We start from the raw sequence: 17,279 nt of genomic DNA on the forward strand, positions 1-17,279 counted from the left end.
AATTGTTTGGTCAGTAGTCAAGTACAGTGGACTAAATTTCTTGCAAGGAGACCAAGATGTCAAGATCAAATAACAACAGTGCATAATCTACCATATCAAGATTAGACATACTAATTAAAGTTGGTGATGTATGTCAATCACACTCTAATTATCTCATGGAGTTGTGTTACACTGAGATCTGTCCAACTTACTTGGAAGGGATAGACATTAAACACTTGTAAAGATGTGATGATGATCTTGTACTTGACCTGAAGTTTAATTTTTTATTTTACATGTTGGATGATAAGCCTTATGATTTTATATTAAACATTTGACCTAGTTTAGCAACAATTAAAGAATTCCATGATTTGATGATGCTGATAGTTTTTGGATGATTTTTTTAGGTACCATCAATTACTCCTGTAAGAATGCCTCCTCACCTGTCCAAGACAAAGGGAGCAGAGCTAATGAATCAATCTTCGATCGTAATAACATTTTTTTAACCTTAAATAACATAGACTCATAGTTGCATTTTGAAAAAATAAATAAAAAATTATTTATTAATTTTGTTATTTTGGTCTTACTCTTATAGCGTGCTACTGGACCAATTGTGGAGGTGACTCTTGCAACAAATCATCAAATTTCACATATAGCTGTGAATGTGCAAAGGATTATTATAATATTCTCAATGATACTTCCCTGCCATGTTTCCAAGATTGTAAGTGCACATGCCTACAAGTTGCTAAAGAAAATTACATCACCATTGGTGGAGCTAAAATTTTAGCTCTTGGCTCCTCAAAAATTTACTTTATCTATTTTACCACTTAACATTACAAAATATCCAACATCAATAGTTTTATTTCAACATTCAACATATTAAAATTGATACAAAGTTAAAAACAAAAGAGACATGTTGGAATGGTAAAGCTCTGAATTTCATTGATAAAGAAAAGGGCCTATAAATAGGACTTACAGCAAAACACTTCATCCTAGCACTAACCACAACTCCTATAAAATAGAACACTTCATCCTATCACAATTCCTATAAAATAGGATCACACACAAGACACTTTCTCAGCCACAAAATCAAATAACCAAATATCTAAAGACTCGGACAAACTACCAATGACTAGAACTTCCATTAAATATTTATAAATATAAAATAAAACATTTAAATCTTAACACCCTCCCTTAAACTGAAATCTGTAAAAATCAGTTTAAAAGAAGATCAACCCTCTACAAAGTCCTCCTTTACAGCAGCGTGTGAACAAACTCCAAGTAGACCACGCAACTTCACAAATGTAGCAAACTTGAGAGGCATGGTCTATATATCTGCAACTTGATCTTCTCTTCGACAATAAACCAGTTTGATTGTTCCATCATTGCTAAGATCTCTTAAAAAATAATATTTCACATCGATATGTTTGCTTCTTCCGTGCAGCATAGGATTCTTAGAGTGTTTGATTGCTAAGTTGTTGTCACAAAAAACTGTAGTAGCTTCAACTTGCTTGAACTGTAGCTCTTCAAGAATTCTTCTCAACCAGATAGCTTGACAAGCACAAGCTGTTGCAGCAATAAATTCAACTTCGGTAGTTGACAAGGAGACAATTTGTTACTTCTTAGATGACCACGATACGGCCCTTGTGCCCAACATAAAAACATAGCCCGAAGTGCTCCTATCATCTTGATCTCCTGCATAATCACTATCAGTAAACTCGAACAATTCTAACTTTTCACCCTTCTTGTAGAACAACCCAAAATCTCTAGTTCCTTGCAAGTAACGAAGGATTCTCTTGGCATCTAACAAATGTATTTCTGTTGGATTCTCCATATATATACTTATTAAACTCACAGAGTACATTATGTCTGGCCTTGTCGCAGTTAAATACATCAAACTACCAACAATTTGCTTGTAAAGTGTACTGTCCACCTTCTTCCCTTCATGATCTTTGTTTAGTTTCAAGCCAAACTCAGTTGAAGTGCTTACAGGATTGCAATCCTTCATCTGAAACCTATCCAAAATGTCTTGCACATACTTCTTTTGAGAAATAAAGATCCCATTAGCTAATTGCACTACTTCTATGCCAAGGAAGTAATGCATCATACCAAGATCAGACATTTCAAATTCAACCATCATAGATTTCTTGAATTCTTTAAACATGACATCATCATTTCCAGTAAATATAAGATCGCCTACATATAATTAGACAATGAAAAATTTCCCCTTATCTCCAATTTTAACAAAATGTGTGTGCTCATATGGACATTTGTGAAAACCTTCTTTCAAAAAATAAGCCTTAATGCGACTAAACCAAGCTCGTGGAGCTTGTTTTAATCCATAAAGAGCTTTCTTTAATCTATACACTTTATACTCATTTCCTATCTTAATACGACCAAGGGGTTGTTCTACAAATACTTGTTCCTCCAAGTTTCCATGCAAGAATGCCGATTTGACATCTAGCTGGTAAATAGGCCAAAAGTTCTGTGCCGCCAATGTGATCACCAATTTGCTTGTATCATGTCTTGCAACGGGAGCAAACACTTCTATATAATCGATCCCATATTCCTGCTTATATCCCTTAGCTACCAAACGTGCCTTATACTTGTCAACTTCACCATTTTCCTTTAGTTTTGTTTTGAAGATCCACTTTACACCAATGGTTTTGTGTCCTTTCGGAAGATCAATCAGCTCCCAAGTATCATTTCTTTCAATGGCTTCAATTTCATCATCCATCACCTTCCGCCATTTTGCATCTTTGACGGCACTTTCAAAAGTTGTAGGATCACAATCTGAAAATAAAGCAAAATAAGTGAGTGGGTCTTCAGATTGATCAATTCCAGTCACCTCATAATCATACATCCATGCGGGCCTTTTTCAAGTCCGATGATGAGATTGAGCTGCTGTATCAGTAGCTTTTGCAACTGTTGGCAAAATTTCAGCAGCTGTTGGAGTTGCTTCTGATGAATTTTCAGGCATAAAGACTGCTGATGTTGGCTCTCTTTCAGAATCATTGTAAAAAAGAACTTGAGTAGGCTGCTGCCTATTCCAATCCCAAGTGTTTTCCTTATCAAGGACATCGTCTTGGCTGGTCACAATCTTCTTGGTTAGTGGATTAAACAATTTATACGCCTTGGATACTTCACTAACACCTTGAAAGACACACTTTTCCCCCTTATCATCAAGTTTCTTCCTTTTCTCATTCGGGATATGTGCATAAGCGATGCAACCAAAAATTTTAAAATGATCTACAGTTGGTTTCCTTCCACTCCAAGCCTCCTCTAGTGTCATATTTTGAATAGCAAATGTAGAACTTCTGTTCAAGATGTGAATATTCCAATTTACTGTTTCAAGCCAAAAGGATTTTGGAATTCTCCCTCTTGTCAACAAGCTTCTCACCATATTGAGAATGGTTCTGTTTTCCCTCTCTGATACACCATTTTGTTGTGGTGTATAAGCAGCTGTCAGCTCTCTTTGAATGCCATGATCTTCACAAAAAAATTCAAATTTGGTTGAGCAATATTCTCCACCACGATCTATTCGGAGGGTCTTAATGGTGTTTCCTGTTTCATTTTCCACATGAGCCTTGAAGCTTTTAAATGCACAAAAAGCTTCTGATTTTTCCTGTAAAAAATAAACCCAAGTTTTCAAGTATAATCATCAATGAAGGTAATTAAGTATCTTTTACCTCCATTAGAACATGGTGTTATCGGGCCACATATATCAGAATGAATTAGCTCCAAAGCATCTTTTGCTCGCCATGACTTCCTTTGGGGAAATTGGGAACGATGTTGTTTGTCAACAACACATTCTTCACAAACTTGGGAAGTAATACTAATCTGAGGAAGACCTGCACCATATTTTTTTGTTGGAGGGTCTTCAATCCACCAAAACTCAAGTGGCCATAACGAAAATGCCACAACCAAGAAGAATCTTTTACTTCAACTACCAAACAAGATTGCACACTTGTAATCTTCAATGGAAACAACCTGTTTGAACTCATTTGCACAACAACAATGACTCCTCTAGTAGGATCATAAATCTCACAAACACCCATGTGTGGAAGTAAGTCTTCTTTTTCTTATTTAAATGGACGCTTTCATTCTACAGTAAGTTTTGGTGATTGTTCCACTGTGAAGGTGATGGGAAAGGGTAATATAGAGATAAGAACCAAGAATGGTTTTGTAGAAACAATTTCTAATGTCCTTTACATAACCCTTTTCTTGCAATTGGCTAGCACTTAACAAATTGCTTTTCAAGTCAGGAATGTAAAGGACATTAGAAATTGTTTCTACAAAACCATTCTTGGTTCTTATCTCTATATCACCCTTTCCCATCACCTTCACAGTGGAACAATCACCAAAACTTACTATAGAATGAAAGCGTTCATTTAAATAAGAAAAAAAAAAGACTTCCTTCCACACATGTGGTTACTGCAGCCCATATCCACATACCAAACATCAGATTCAGGTTCTTGATTAGCTTGAACAGCCATTAACAAAGTTTCCACTTCCTTCTTTTCAGCAAAATTCGATTGCAGTTCCTTTTCTTGTCTTTAGGCAGCCTAGTATAACATTCATAACGATAATGTCCAAATTTATGACATCTAAAGCACTCTACCTTAGATTGGTCAAAATGTTGATCTCGTCCTCTGCCTTTGCCCTGAAATTGACCATCATCGGCTTTGAAATGCCTACTACCATCTCTATTGCCTCGATCTCCCCTTCCTCTACCTCTACCCCTTCCTCTAGAGTTTGAGAAATGAGTAGAGGTAGAAGCCTTTAAAGCTTGCTCCTTTGAAGTTGAACTTCGGTTCATCTTCTATTCATGGACCAGCAAGGAGCTCTGCAGTTCATCAAGAGAAAATGCATCTATGTCTTTCGATTCTTCAATGGAACACACTACATAATCAAACTTTAGTGTCAGGGAACGCAATATCTTTTCAACAATGGTGACATCTTCCATCTTCTCACCATGAAAGCGCATTTTGTTGCTAATCTCCATAGTCCTGGCACAGTAGCTGGTGACAGATTCTCCATCCTTCATTTGTAAAGTCTCAAAATCTCTTCTCAAAGCTTGAAGCTATGCACGCTTCACTCTAGCAGAGCCTTCATATTTTTTCTTCATGGAATACCAAATATCTTTGGAAGTTTCTTTGCTAAGAATTGTTTCCAAGATGGGACGATCAATTGCCTGGAAAAGGTAATTTTTTAACTTCAAATCTTTAAGCTTTCTCCCTTCCAACTCTGTTTTCTAGGCATCTAACAAGACTGTATTTGGTGCTGATGCTTGAATTCTAGATTCAACAATCGGCCAATACTCTTTGGATCGTAGAAAATTTTCCATTAGTATACTCCAATGGTCATAGTGACCATCAAAACGTGGGATCGCCGCCTGCACAAAATTTGAATCTGAAGCCATCCATTATATTTTTTTAACTCTTTCTCTCTTGCTTTTCTCACAGCTTTAATACCACTGATACAAAGTTAAAAACAAAAGAGACGTGTTGGAATGGTAAAGTTCTGGATTTCATTGATAAAGAAAAGTTCCTATAAATAGGCTTTACATCAAAACACTTCATCCTAGCACTAACCACAACTCCTATAAAATAGGATCACACATAAGACACTTTCTTAGCCACGAAATCAAATAACCAAATATCTAAAAACTTGGACAAACTACCAATGACTAGAACTTCCAATAAATATTAATAAATATAAAATAAAACATTTAAATCTTAACAAAAATAATATAAACAATACAATAAAATAATATTTTCACACAACAAACAATTGCCATAACCACCACCGCCACCCATGACAACCACCGCATAGCCACAACCACAACCACCACACAGAACATAAAACACCACACGACCAAAGAGAAAGTAAATCTGAAAAAAAAAATGATCTCAAAAACCCAAACCACCGATTGGACTATTCATAAACGTCACCAATTTGATCAGACTGTACAAATTTGATCGAACTATATCTCGCCTCCATTCTCGTTGATAAGGGACCCCATTCTCAAGGGTGCCGAACACCTTTTCGGCTCGAGCTCGGAAGCTGTTGTCTACGGATTTTGAGGACGCCATTGAAGGAGATTTTTTTAGGGCAAGATGGGTCGGCTCGGGGCTTGGGGCTTGGGTTAACGACAAGTGGAGTAAGAAAGATGGTCGGAGCTAGGTCGGCGAGATGGGTCTGCGAGACTGGAAGAAGAGAGAGAAAAAATTAAAGGGGAGAGGGTGGGACTGTGAACTGAAGAGAGATTGACATTATTTTGGTAAAACATTTGAGTTACAGTGCACTGCCATAGATGGCAATTCACTGTAGCTCATAAAAATTTTACATATAACTCCATTAATGGAGCCCCAATTTATAATATTAGTTGTTGAATTTGGCAATTTATCACCACCAACACTAATGCTCTTTAGAGTAAAATGATACATTTAGGTGTGGACAGTTAAAACTTAATATTAACATAAAACATATCTAATGTATTATATGTACAAGTAGAATGTCAGAAAAGAATCCCCAACTTAAGTTTTAATATTTGTGTTTTAGGTGCAATTGGAACGGATTGTTTAACCTTGAAGATATCATCTTCAAACAAATCTACATCAGGAACCCCTGCATGCTCTGATGATGGTGAGAACCATGGTGAGGCTCGCAATTTAGACTTGTATATAAATCATCTTCTTACTTTATTTCTTTACCAAGATAAATAAAAGGAAATTAATATGGTAATGTCTTGATTTAACACTTTTTATTTTATTTTATTATTCAATCTATGAACAAAGTACTTTCTTATTTCCTTTTTTTCTTGGAGCTAAACAAACATGGCAATTCTTCTTAATTCTATAAAAAATAAAAAAAACTCTAGAAGAAATATGTCATCTAAAAATAAAGAGAGCATTCTCATCAAGAGTTTTTAAAATGTTAGCATTTAGCACCTAAAAAAAAAACTTTATAGCATTTAACACATCACTTTACAATATACCTAATATCAAAACTTTCTATTTTTTTACCACTTCATTAAAATATTATTTATTTATTTATTCTTTTTATTCTTTTTTAGAGAAAGCAAAAAGTGAGATATGAGGGAAGAGAGAGAAAGAATAAAATAATAATAATAAATGAGTAGCAACTTGTTACAGTAGGGTGTTAATAATAACATCTTACTATAGTAAGGTGCTAAAAATTTTAAAATTTAGCACCATTGATGTAGGGACTTTTTTAGTGATTTTGTTGCTAAAAATAACTTTTAGCATTTATTCTAATGCTTACTTGTCATAAAAGCAACCAAAAGGCTAATCTCTTATTTGACTAAATGACCCCGACAATCCCTTAACAACTTTAATATATTCTTCTCAATTCATGATAATAGAAAGGCCTAAGTTCCTTTTTTTTTTTTTTTTTTTTGCCCTTTTATTCAGTAACCCATGAGACCCAACCGAACCACATTATTACGTGAAACTGGACCCACGTAGGGGCAGAGGGGGGCCATTGCCCCCCACCCCCTTTTTGAAAAAAATATAGCACTGTTTACTTAATTTAAGAAGTCATCCTTGACTCTTGAATTTGAAAAAAAAGATAGTCAAATAAGGACAAATGAGATAAAAAAAATAAGTATAAAAATAAAAAGAATAAAAAAACTAGAAAATGGCAATAAAAAAAGTAAAGCTTGTGAGACTGGGAACTATGAATCAAATGTGTGTAGTGGTTAATGTTGATACCCATTTTTGCGACACATTTCGTACAAGCCCGATCCAACCAAGCTCGACTTCCCTATGGACTCGATTCATGTATTATATTTTATTTATTCTTTTAAGCATGGCCCAAGCCCATGTGACAATATGGGGGAAATTGAAGAAGTGTGGTTTGGAGGGTATGAGTCGGTTCCTTTCGGACCTTTTGCATGAGCCTAGCCCATGCGTGCTACCAAGTAGGCAAGGGACATTGGTAGCACCTCAGGCTCATGGAGGAGGTCTTGTATCCAAAATTTCCACCCCCAAATAACTTTTATGCTTTGGGTGACTTTGGCCTAAAGTCTCTACCCTAACCCACTTTTACCTTTAAAACATAGTTGGCTCCCATTGGCCAACTCCATCTTTTAGGCCTCACTTAGGTGAGCCTTTCAATGGTTTGAAATGTCTGACTAAAGGCAACCAATTAGAGCAAACCCGCTTTATTTCCAAAATTATGTAAAAAGCTTACCAAACTCTTCCCTAAACAAAAGCAACCCAAGCCAAAACACCAAATTGGTATCATAGGGGATAAAAGCCTCTTCCACTACTTAAAAACCAGTCAAGAGCAATATCCCAAACTCTATATAAAACTCTCTCTTCAGCTCATAAAAGGGGCAGCCACGTCCTACCTAAAAACCTAAAATTTCAGAGCAAAAACCCATTTAGTCAGCCAACAATCTCATAATTCTGAAGCTTGGGGGTGGAAATATGGGTACAGGAGAACCCTCCCTCTCTTCCTCACGACCTCCCTCAATTTCCTCTTCTGTGTGACTGTGGATCGAAGTTTTAGACCTGTTAAACCACGTTTTCCCTATAGACCTGAAACTTTAGAGCAAAAACCCACTGAGCCAAGAGACATTCTCACAATTCTGAACCTTAGGGGTGGAAATATGGGTATAGGGGAACCTTCCCTTTCTTCCTCAATTTCTTCTTCTATGTGACTGTGGATCGAAGTTTCAGACCTGTTATGTTTTTATGCTTTTTTCTACACTTTCATTATTAGCATTTTGATTTTCTCTTGTCAAAGCACCATTAGCCTTTTGTTCATCATACATTTGGAATTTTGGGCTTGATTCTTCATAAATAAACACTTCTAAAGAACCCAAGGGGAGATTTGGGCCATTCTCGCATTTTCGGCCCTTGTCGCAAAAACATTCCCGATAGTTAATAATAAATGTTCTTAATTGATAATGCTTGTTTGTTGATTTATTTTATAAATTATTAACTATTTTTAGAAAATAATTTATTAACATTAATGTTGTTGTAGCAAGGTATGTTTGTTTGGTTTATTTTTTGGACTAAATTTTGAAACTATAGAGCTATATAATATGGAAATAATGAAACTTTTATTTGAATGGTTGATGATGGGAAAATTATCTATAATATTTGATTTTTTCAAAAAGAAAAAATTACAAATAATTTGAAGTTGATAATGCAGCATTGCCTCTAGTGTTGATGTCCCAATTCAAGAAAATTTCAAACAAAATTCCAAAAAATTAACACCAATTAAATCAGTATCAATCCAAATTGTGAAAATATGAGATTATAATGTTAATAAATGGGATGGAATTCAACAAAGTTTGAGTAGATGTTAGTTTTGATTTTCATAAACTTTTTTGTGTTTATACTTTGCCCTCCAACTTCGAATCCTGGTTCCGTCCCTGCGGGAAAGAGCCCCAAACGTTGGTGGGCTAGTACCTACCAAAGCAGCCACCATCAAAGCACCTCTGGGCTTTGGAATTTACAAAAGTTTGGTTTCTTTTATATTTGACAAAACGCAGCAAAATCAGCCACTGGCACTGGGAAATGGTTTCCATTAAAAAGGTGGCGTAAAGATCAGGCCTAATGATCAAAACACGGGTTCGGATTCTTTAGATGAATTTTTTTACAAATTTTTTTGGTGGATTCTTTAGATGATTTTAATAATTTTATACGTAAGTTTATGCTTATTGATTGAAAAAATGAGCTATAATATATAGTAAATAGTAATATATTAAAGCGCAAGCTATTAGGTAATAACCAATAAAACAGGGTGACATATTGTAATGCGTATAACATCAATTTTATTGATATCAACATTAACAACACTTAGGGCACGTTTGGTACATTGTAGTGATTATTACATGGAAATAGGAATAAGTATTAGAAGGAATATATTAGGTTGGAATGTAATAATTATTACTATTCATTAGTTTGGTAACTATTTAGGAATAAAATCATGAATATGCATCCACAATTTAGTAGAATATAAAAAGAAGGTGTAATTAAATAATTTTTAAGTCAAATTTGTATTTTAGGATGTTCAAAATAGAGCTAATAATTAACAACAAGAAAATTTTATTTTCTTTCCTTTTTAAGATGTGGCAACTAATGGCTTTTTAGGAAATTTTTTTTTAAAAAGTTATTACATAAGGTGAAAGAATAGATATTTAGTACTTTTGATAAGGAATAGTTATTCCTTATTTTGAAGAATAGTTATTCATAAGGAACAACTATTCATTGTAATAAAAACATAACCAAACAACCGAATAGTTATGCCACAAAAATATCTATTACATTACAGTGTCTATTACAGTCTACCAAACGTGCTCTTATTGTATATCAATTACAGTGTGCCAATCTCATAAGATATATATTACAACATGCCAAGAATCTTGAAACTTACTTAATTAACACTTTATGGCATTCCAATATAAACATCAAGATTCAAAGTTTAAACCCTTATTATGAATTATTGAAAAATAGAAAAGCAAAAGGAAAATCACACAAACCTCTCTACAGGTTTGGGACAGTGACACTCCACCCTAAATCTTATTGGAAATAACTTTCCTCTCCCTTAAGATTTGAGAAAATCAACATATTAGTCATTTTATTAATAAAATTGTCTAATTAATAGGGGCCCTTTAGGGCATTTGTTAATGGACAATTTTAGAAAAGTTTTAGTACTATTTTTATAGGAGAATCTTTTCCCATAAAAAATTTCTAAAAATATTTCTTAAACTAATATCTTTAGGGCATTTGTTAACTTTTTCCTTAATAAAATTATAAAAATAATAGAATATTTTAAAATTTGAGAAGATCCTTCTTGACCCAACACTAACTACGATTTGGTGGCAAGGAGCAATATTTAACAAACAAAAACATTCACTAACCATTGTTAAGGTTTGGTCAAGATAATTTTTTTAAAATTTAGAATATTATGTTACCGTTATAACTTATAATGGAAAGATTAATGTACTGATCTCCTTAAATCTGTATGGAGGGGAGTGTCATTTTTAAGGGTGTGCATGGGTCAAGTTGTGTCAAGTTGAGAGGTTTTTTCAACCCAACCCACTGTGGTGGGTTAAAAAAAATCCAACCCAACCAAATCCATTATAAGGCCACATAGATTGGGTTGGACCCATGGCCATTGGATAGTTCTTTTAAATAATAATAATAATAATAATAATAATAATAGTAATATTATTATTATTGTTATTATTATTAATAAATTGAGCATTAGAAGTTAGAACCACACAACCACAAATAATAGCAAATTTATAACTAAATAATTATAAGAATAACACCAAACCAACACAAACTATATAAGGGAAACTTAGAGTTTGGATTTTATTTAAGAAAGGAAAAAAAAGTAAATAACAAAATTGTATAATATATTTTTAAATATATATTAAATATGTTTTTTAAATTTCAAATATATATTAAATATACTTGGGTCAGGTCGAGTTAGATAAATTTGAGAATTTTATGACCCGAATTCAACCCAAGTCACTGTAAAAAAATAATTTACAACTCAACTTAACCTCAATCACTAACCCTTAAAAACCAATCCAACCCAATAAATTTGATGGGATTGGATTGATTTTGACGAGTTGACTGGATACTCATTTCCATGGAAGATTTTTTTTTATTTTTTTGATAAGCATTTCCATGGAAGTTTGGAGGGGATCAAAGGAATGTTTCAATCACCCAAATCTCTATCGTGTAATTTACTATTAAAAAAAATGAAAAGGAAAAAGGCCATACCCCAAAGTCCAACGACCCACCGGCCATGTAAGCATTTATTGCTCAGCCACGTAAGCTTTCAGCCTTCAATCAACAAAAGCTTCCTGTTTTTCCAAACTGTTTCGATTAGCCCATTAAATTCAAGCACAGCTTCTCTCTCTCACTCTGCCTTTGTTTCTGTGAGACATGGCTTCCACTTTTGTCACTGGTTTTCTTGTAGTTTTGTTTGTTCTGCAACCTTGGATTGCTTTAAGCAACCTTTTGCCCCCTGTTTTCTCTCCTGTCTTTGGTTTGTTGTTAAACCTTTTACTTATTCTCTCTCCTAATATCTTTACATTTCTTTAAAACTTCCTGGGTCATATTTAAGCTCATTCTTTATTGGTTTTTTTTTTTTTTTTTTTTTTTTTTTTTTTTTTTTTTTGAGACTAACTTTATTGGTTTTCTGTATTATACTGTTATTAATTGCCATCATGGCAGCTTCTTTCAACTGGGTCTTCCACTCTTTCTAGATTTTCATATCTGTATGACTCTAAGTTGGGATTGAAATGGCTTTTGTCACGCTGATTATCCTTTCCTTTTTGTTACCACAGATGATGTGTGCAAAGGAGTGGTATGTGGAAAAGGAACTTGCAAGCCATCAAATCAAAGCGCTTTCTTCCTGTTTGAATGTGAATGCGATCCTGGGTGGAAGCAGGCTAACTTTGGCCTTGCCGAAAACTTCAAGTTTCTACCTTGTGTGGTTCCCAATTGTAAGAGCTCTCTCTCTCAAATCCAAATGGATTATGTGTGTGTGAATATATGACTACAATCCCTCACACTGCAAAAGAATTTGTTGATGAATTGCTTTGTATTTGTATTACTGAATGAGTAGCAATAGCTTGGTAACTTTATATTAGTTTTTGTGGTGTTTTTTGATGGCATCAGAATAGTTTAGTAGTTCAATATGGTTTATTTGGGAAAGTTGAAGGGGTCCTAAAAGTTAGATAAATTGTCTGGTCAGTAGTCATTCTACTTTGTAGTGGACTAGATTTCTTGCAAAGAGAACAAGATGTCAAGATCGAATAACAACAGTGCACATACTAATTAAGATTGGTGATGTATGTCAATCACACTCTAATTATCTCATATTGTTGTTTGTTGTTTTGCACTGAGATCTGTCCAACTTACTTGGAAGGGATAAACATAACACTTGTAAAGATGTGATGATGATCTTGTACCTGACCTAAAGAGTAATTTTTTTAGTTTACATGTTGGATGATAAGCCTTATGATTGTGTGCCCGTTTGGAGAGCACTGAAAGTTGCGGTGCATTTTACCTTTCACGTTTTTTTTTTTTTTTTTTTTTTAAATTATTCAGCCACAACATTTGACTAAGTCTCCCGTGAACAGTGCATTTGTGCACTGTTTATGTTCACATAAATTTCACTTTTCAGAAACTTTTTCATTAAAAATAGGTCCCGCGATACTATTCACACATTTAAAAATTATTTTGCTACAATGTTTTCAGTTTCAGTTTTCAATTTCAGTAACAATAAGCTCAATCCAAACGGACCCTGTATATTAAACATTTGATCTAGTTTAGCAACAATTAAAGAATTCCATAATTTGATGGTGCTGAAAGTTTTTGGATGATTTTTTAGGTACCATCAATTACTCCTGCATGAATGCCTCCTCACCCGTCCAAGACAAAGGGAGCATAGCTAATGAATCAATCTTCAATCGTAATTTCTTTAACCTTATATGACATAGACCCATAGTTGCAGTTTTTTTTTTTAAATTAATTTATTAATTTTATTATTCTGGTCTTACAGCTTGCCACTGGACCGACTGTGGAGGTGGCTTTTGCAACAAAACATCAGATTTCCCATATAGCTGTGAATGTGCAAAGGATTATTATAATATTCTCAATGATACTTCCTTGCCATGTTTCCAAGATTGTAAGTGCACATGCCTACAAGTTGCTAAAGAAAATTGTTATGGGTAGAATGATACATTTAGGTGTGAACAGTTAAAACTTAATATTAACATATGACATATCTAATGTATACCATAGGCATAAGTAGTGTGTCAGAAGAGAATCCCCAACTTAAGTTTTAATATTTGTGTTTTAGGTGCAATTGGAATGGATTGTTCAACCCTGGGAATATCATCTTCAAACAAATCTACTTCTGCAACACAATTAGTGTCTAATGATGGTATGAACCATGGTGAGTCTCGCAATTTAGACTTGCATATAAATCATCTTCTTGCTTTATTTCTTTACCAAGATAAATAGAAGGAAATTGATATGGTAATGTCTTGATTTAACTCATTTTATTTTATTTTATTTTATTATTCAATCCATGATCAGAGCAGTTTCTTTTTTTCCTTGGAGCTAAACAAATAGCAATTCCTCTGAATTCAATTGTTATCTTGACTACTAGAGTAGTTTGCCTCTTCTTTAGAATGCAAAGGCGAGTGCAATCAAAAAAAAAAAAAAAAAAAACTCTAGAAGAAATATGTTATCTAAAAATAATGATTACTCGTCATAAAAGCAACCAATAGGGCTGTTCTCTTATTTGACTAAACAAGCCCCTCAATCCCTTAACAACTTTTACTGATCTGGGTCTCTTTTTCCGGTTATAGAAGTCCAATATCTTTTCAAGAATTCACAATTTAAAACTTTGTATACAAATTGAGTTGTCTGAGTTCTCGGGTTAATCTTCCTTGGCTTGATTCATTTGTTTGACTTGTTTTATTTTTTTACAGCTGCTTCAATTCTACAAGGACATTATTTTTGGTTGATAACGCTGATGACATTCATGGCTATGGTTCAGTGGAAATAGAAGGGCTTAATTATATGCGCAAGGCTTACAGCCCTGCATTCTAGTTAGATTCCATAGATTTCATTGCTACTCCATTGCTTTTGGTTTTCCATAGTTCCACTTGTCCAGCATTTCTATGTATATATGATCAGGTCCTATAAATAAATTACGACATGTACAGGGAGGAGTATGTTGAATAGATATAACTCAGAACGGGACTTAGAGCAGAACATTTTAAGTATACGGCATATATGCTTTTGTTGAACATGATTTGATGATACTGAGGTCTATTACCTACTTTGAGAAACTAAGACTGGTATTGATTTGTTATGTTATTTTTTTTTTTTACTAACCATGTAAGTATTGGAATAAGAAATGGTATTCATTAGCCTTCAAAATGGGTGATCTTTGAACTTTTTTCACTGAGTTGTTGGCTCATTGTTGGATTCAGATATGCTTTAGTGCTTGAATTTACATTGTGCAATTCAAAACTTAATTGAACAATCTCTTTGCTAAGCTGATAGCTAGTGTTACTTGTAATGCATGTGCAAAAAGAATTCACATATCCAAATGACTTTATTCCCAATTGGATAAAAGTTCCAAATCGACAGCTCATATTTCCATTCAAACTTTAATATATAGTTCTCAATTCATGATAATCGAAATGCCTGAGTCTCTTTTCTTTTTCCGTTTATTAAGTAAACCGTGTGATCCAACCGAACCACATTATAATTTGAAAGAACCACAAACGTTGGTGGGCTAGTACCTAACAAAGCAGCCACTATCAAAGCACCTCTGGGCTTTGGAATTTACAAAAGTTTGGTTTCTTCTATATTTGACAGAAGGCAGCAAAATTAGCAATTGGCACTGGGAAATGGTTTCCTTTAAACAGGTGGCGTAAAGATTAGGCCAAATGATCAGAACACGGGTTTTGATTCTTTAGACGATTTAAAAAAAAAAATATGGTAGATTCTTTAGATGATTTTAATAATTTAATACATAAGTTTATGCTTATTGATGAAAAAAATGAGCTAAAATATAGTAAATAGTGATACAGTAAAGAGCAGTCTATTTGGTAATAACAATGTGACATATTGTAAAATACTTAGGGCGCGTTTGGTTTCTCCATAACTCAATTTTCTTAATTCAGTTTCTAAAACTAAAAACTCATCACTCAGTTCTCAAATCCCACTTTCACTGAAAAATCCCAAAACTCTTGTTTGGTTTAAAAACCCAATCACATAACTCATCTTTTTAAGTCAACTTTTGGCTAAAGTTGTGAACCCCACCCATTGACACTACACAGTGGTAAAACCGTTTCCTACCCGCACGTCCAGGTTCTTTTCTTCTTTTCATTTTTTCCTCTCCTTCATTTCATCCCATCAGAAAACCATTTCTTTTCTTTTCTTCCCTCGCCTCCCACATCAACACAGAAGCACAACAGAACAGGTCCGTCCTCTTCTGATTTCCGATCTTCCTTCATTTTTCAATTTCAGTCTCCTACCCACAATACCCACTTAACACACCTCTTTCTAGCACTGAAATTGTACGCCTCGCCCTCCGCTGAATCGAGATTGTGGTCAGGGGCAATGAGCACATAATGGTGACGATCTGGTCTTGCTCTCTTCAATCTGTATTTGATTTTTGGGGTAACTAAACCTAACCTGCCTGTGGTTTGTGCGAAAATCATTTTGCCTACCCGTGGTTTGAAAAGTATCACTTAACCCATTTGTGGTATGTTCCATTTGTTTTCCGTAACCCACCTTTGTTAAAATCAAGGGTAAATAGGTATTTTTGCTCAAATTTTATGTCTCTCTCCTCTCAAAACAAAAAATAGAGCAAAAATGCAAGAGAACACAGGATCAAAAAGTGGTATTTGTCTCTCTCCATTCACACAAATTTTGAACATGAAAAACATACCCAAAAAAATAAAAAGCCTAAGCTCCATTGCCTCCCTCAACCCATTGGCTAACTCCATCACAAACAGAAAATGAAAAAGAACCAATATAACAGTTCCACTGCTACTTCTAGACCCCTATTGTTATTATTTTTAGATCAAATATGCCAGATTGATATTCAAACAAAGAAGAAATCTCAAGCTAAAAAGATTATTGGGTTCCAAGTAGTTCTACTTTTCAGTTTCAAGTTCTGTTCCCTTCTTGTTTCCTTGTGGTGTTGTGTACCTAAGAGGCAAGTAACCTTTGTATATGAATAGTTTGCCCCAAGAAATCCATCTCAAGTGCTAGTTACTTCAGCTGATTCTCGGATTAGAATTTTGGATGGTCCTGATGTCACTCAAAAATTCTTCAAAGGTATCTTCATAATCCTAGGAGTAGAAGTCTCTACCTTTTAGCTAGTGTGTTTTAACCTTTTTCTGGTTATGGAAATGGGTTTGTTGGTTGGATATATAGTAGGTTTTCGAAATACAAGCAACCAAATTTCAGCTTCTTTTAGTCAAGATGGGAAATATATCGTTACTGCAAGTGAAGATTTTCAAGTTTATGTTTGGAAGCATGAAGAGCCCAGAAATGCCGGGACATGAAAATCCAAAAATGTAGTCACCCAATCACACAAGCACTTTCATCATCAAACACTGAACCCCATCTTCCCTAAAAACCAAAAGCTTAAAACTTTCATCATCAGAAACCAAATTACACAAACACCCAATTGCATTTTCTTGAGCCAAAGCAGTCCCAGAATTCACAACCCCCAAAAGAACACCAACCCCATTTTCCTCAATGAAATTC

General features: G+C 34.3%; 1 protein-coding gene across 22 annotated transcripts in view; it reads left to right on the forward strand.

Moving 5' to 3' along the window:
- Positions 1-17,279, forward strand: part of LOC126689503 (uncharacterized) — a 66,103-nt gene that overhangs the window by 6,939 nt on the left and 41,885 nt on the right. For 8 of the 22 annotated variants that reach the window (XR_007644537.1, XM_050384732.1, XM_050384730.1 and 5 more), the window contains exons 3-7: positions 384-464; positions 572-697; positions 6,541-6,636; positions 12,320-12,478; positions 13,369-13,449. Coding sequence is in view for 18 of the 22 variants with exons in the window: in XM_050384732.1 (XP_050240689.1) it covers positions 384-464; positions 572-697; positions 6,541-6,636; positions 12,320-12,478; positions 13,369-13,449 (543 nt within the window). In the remaining 4 variants the exon portion in view is untranslated. Of the gene's footprint in view, positions 1-383; positions 465-571; positions 698-6,540; positions 6,637-12,319; positions 12,479-13,368; positions 13,450-13,539; positions 13,666-13,839; positions 13,936-14,476; positions 14,955-17,279 lie in introns of those variants that run through there. The other 14 variants (XM_050384735.1, XM_050384734.1, XM_050384731.1 and 11 more) reach the window with 6 other exon arrangements.

The sequence above is a fragment of the Quercus robur genome, chromosome 6 (genome assembly GCF_932294415.1).
Source record: "Quercus robur chromosome 6, dhQueRobu3.1, whole genome shotgun sequence".
Taxonomy (NCBI): Eukaryota; Viridiplantae; Streptophyta; class Magnoliopsida; order Fagales; family Fagaceae; genus Quercus; species Quercus robur.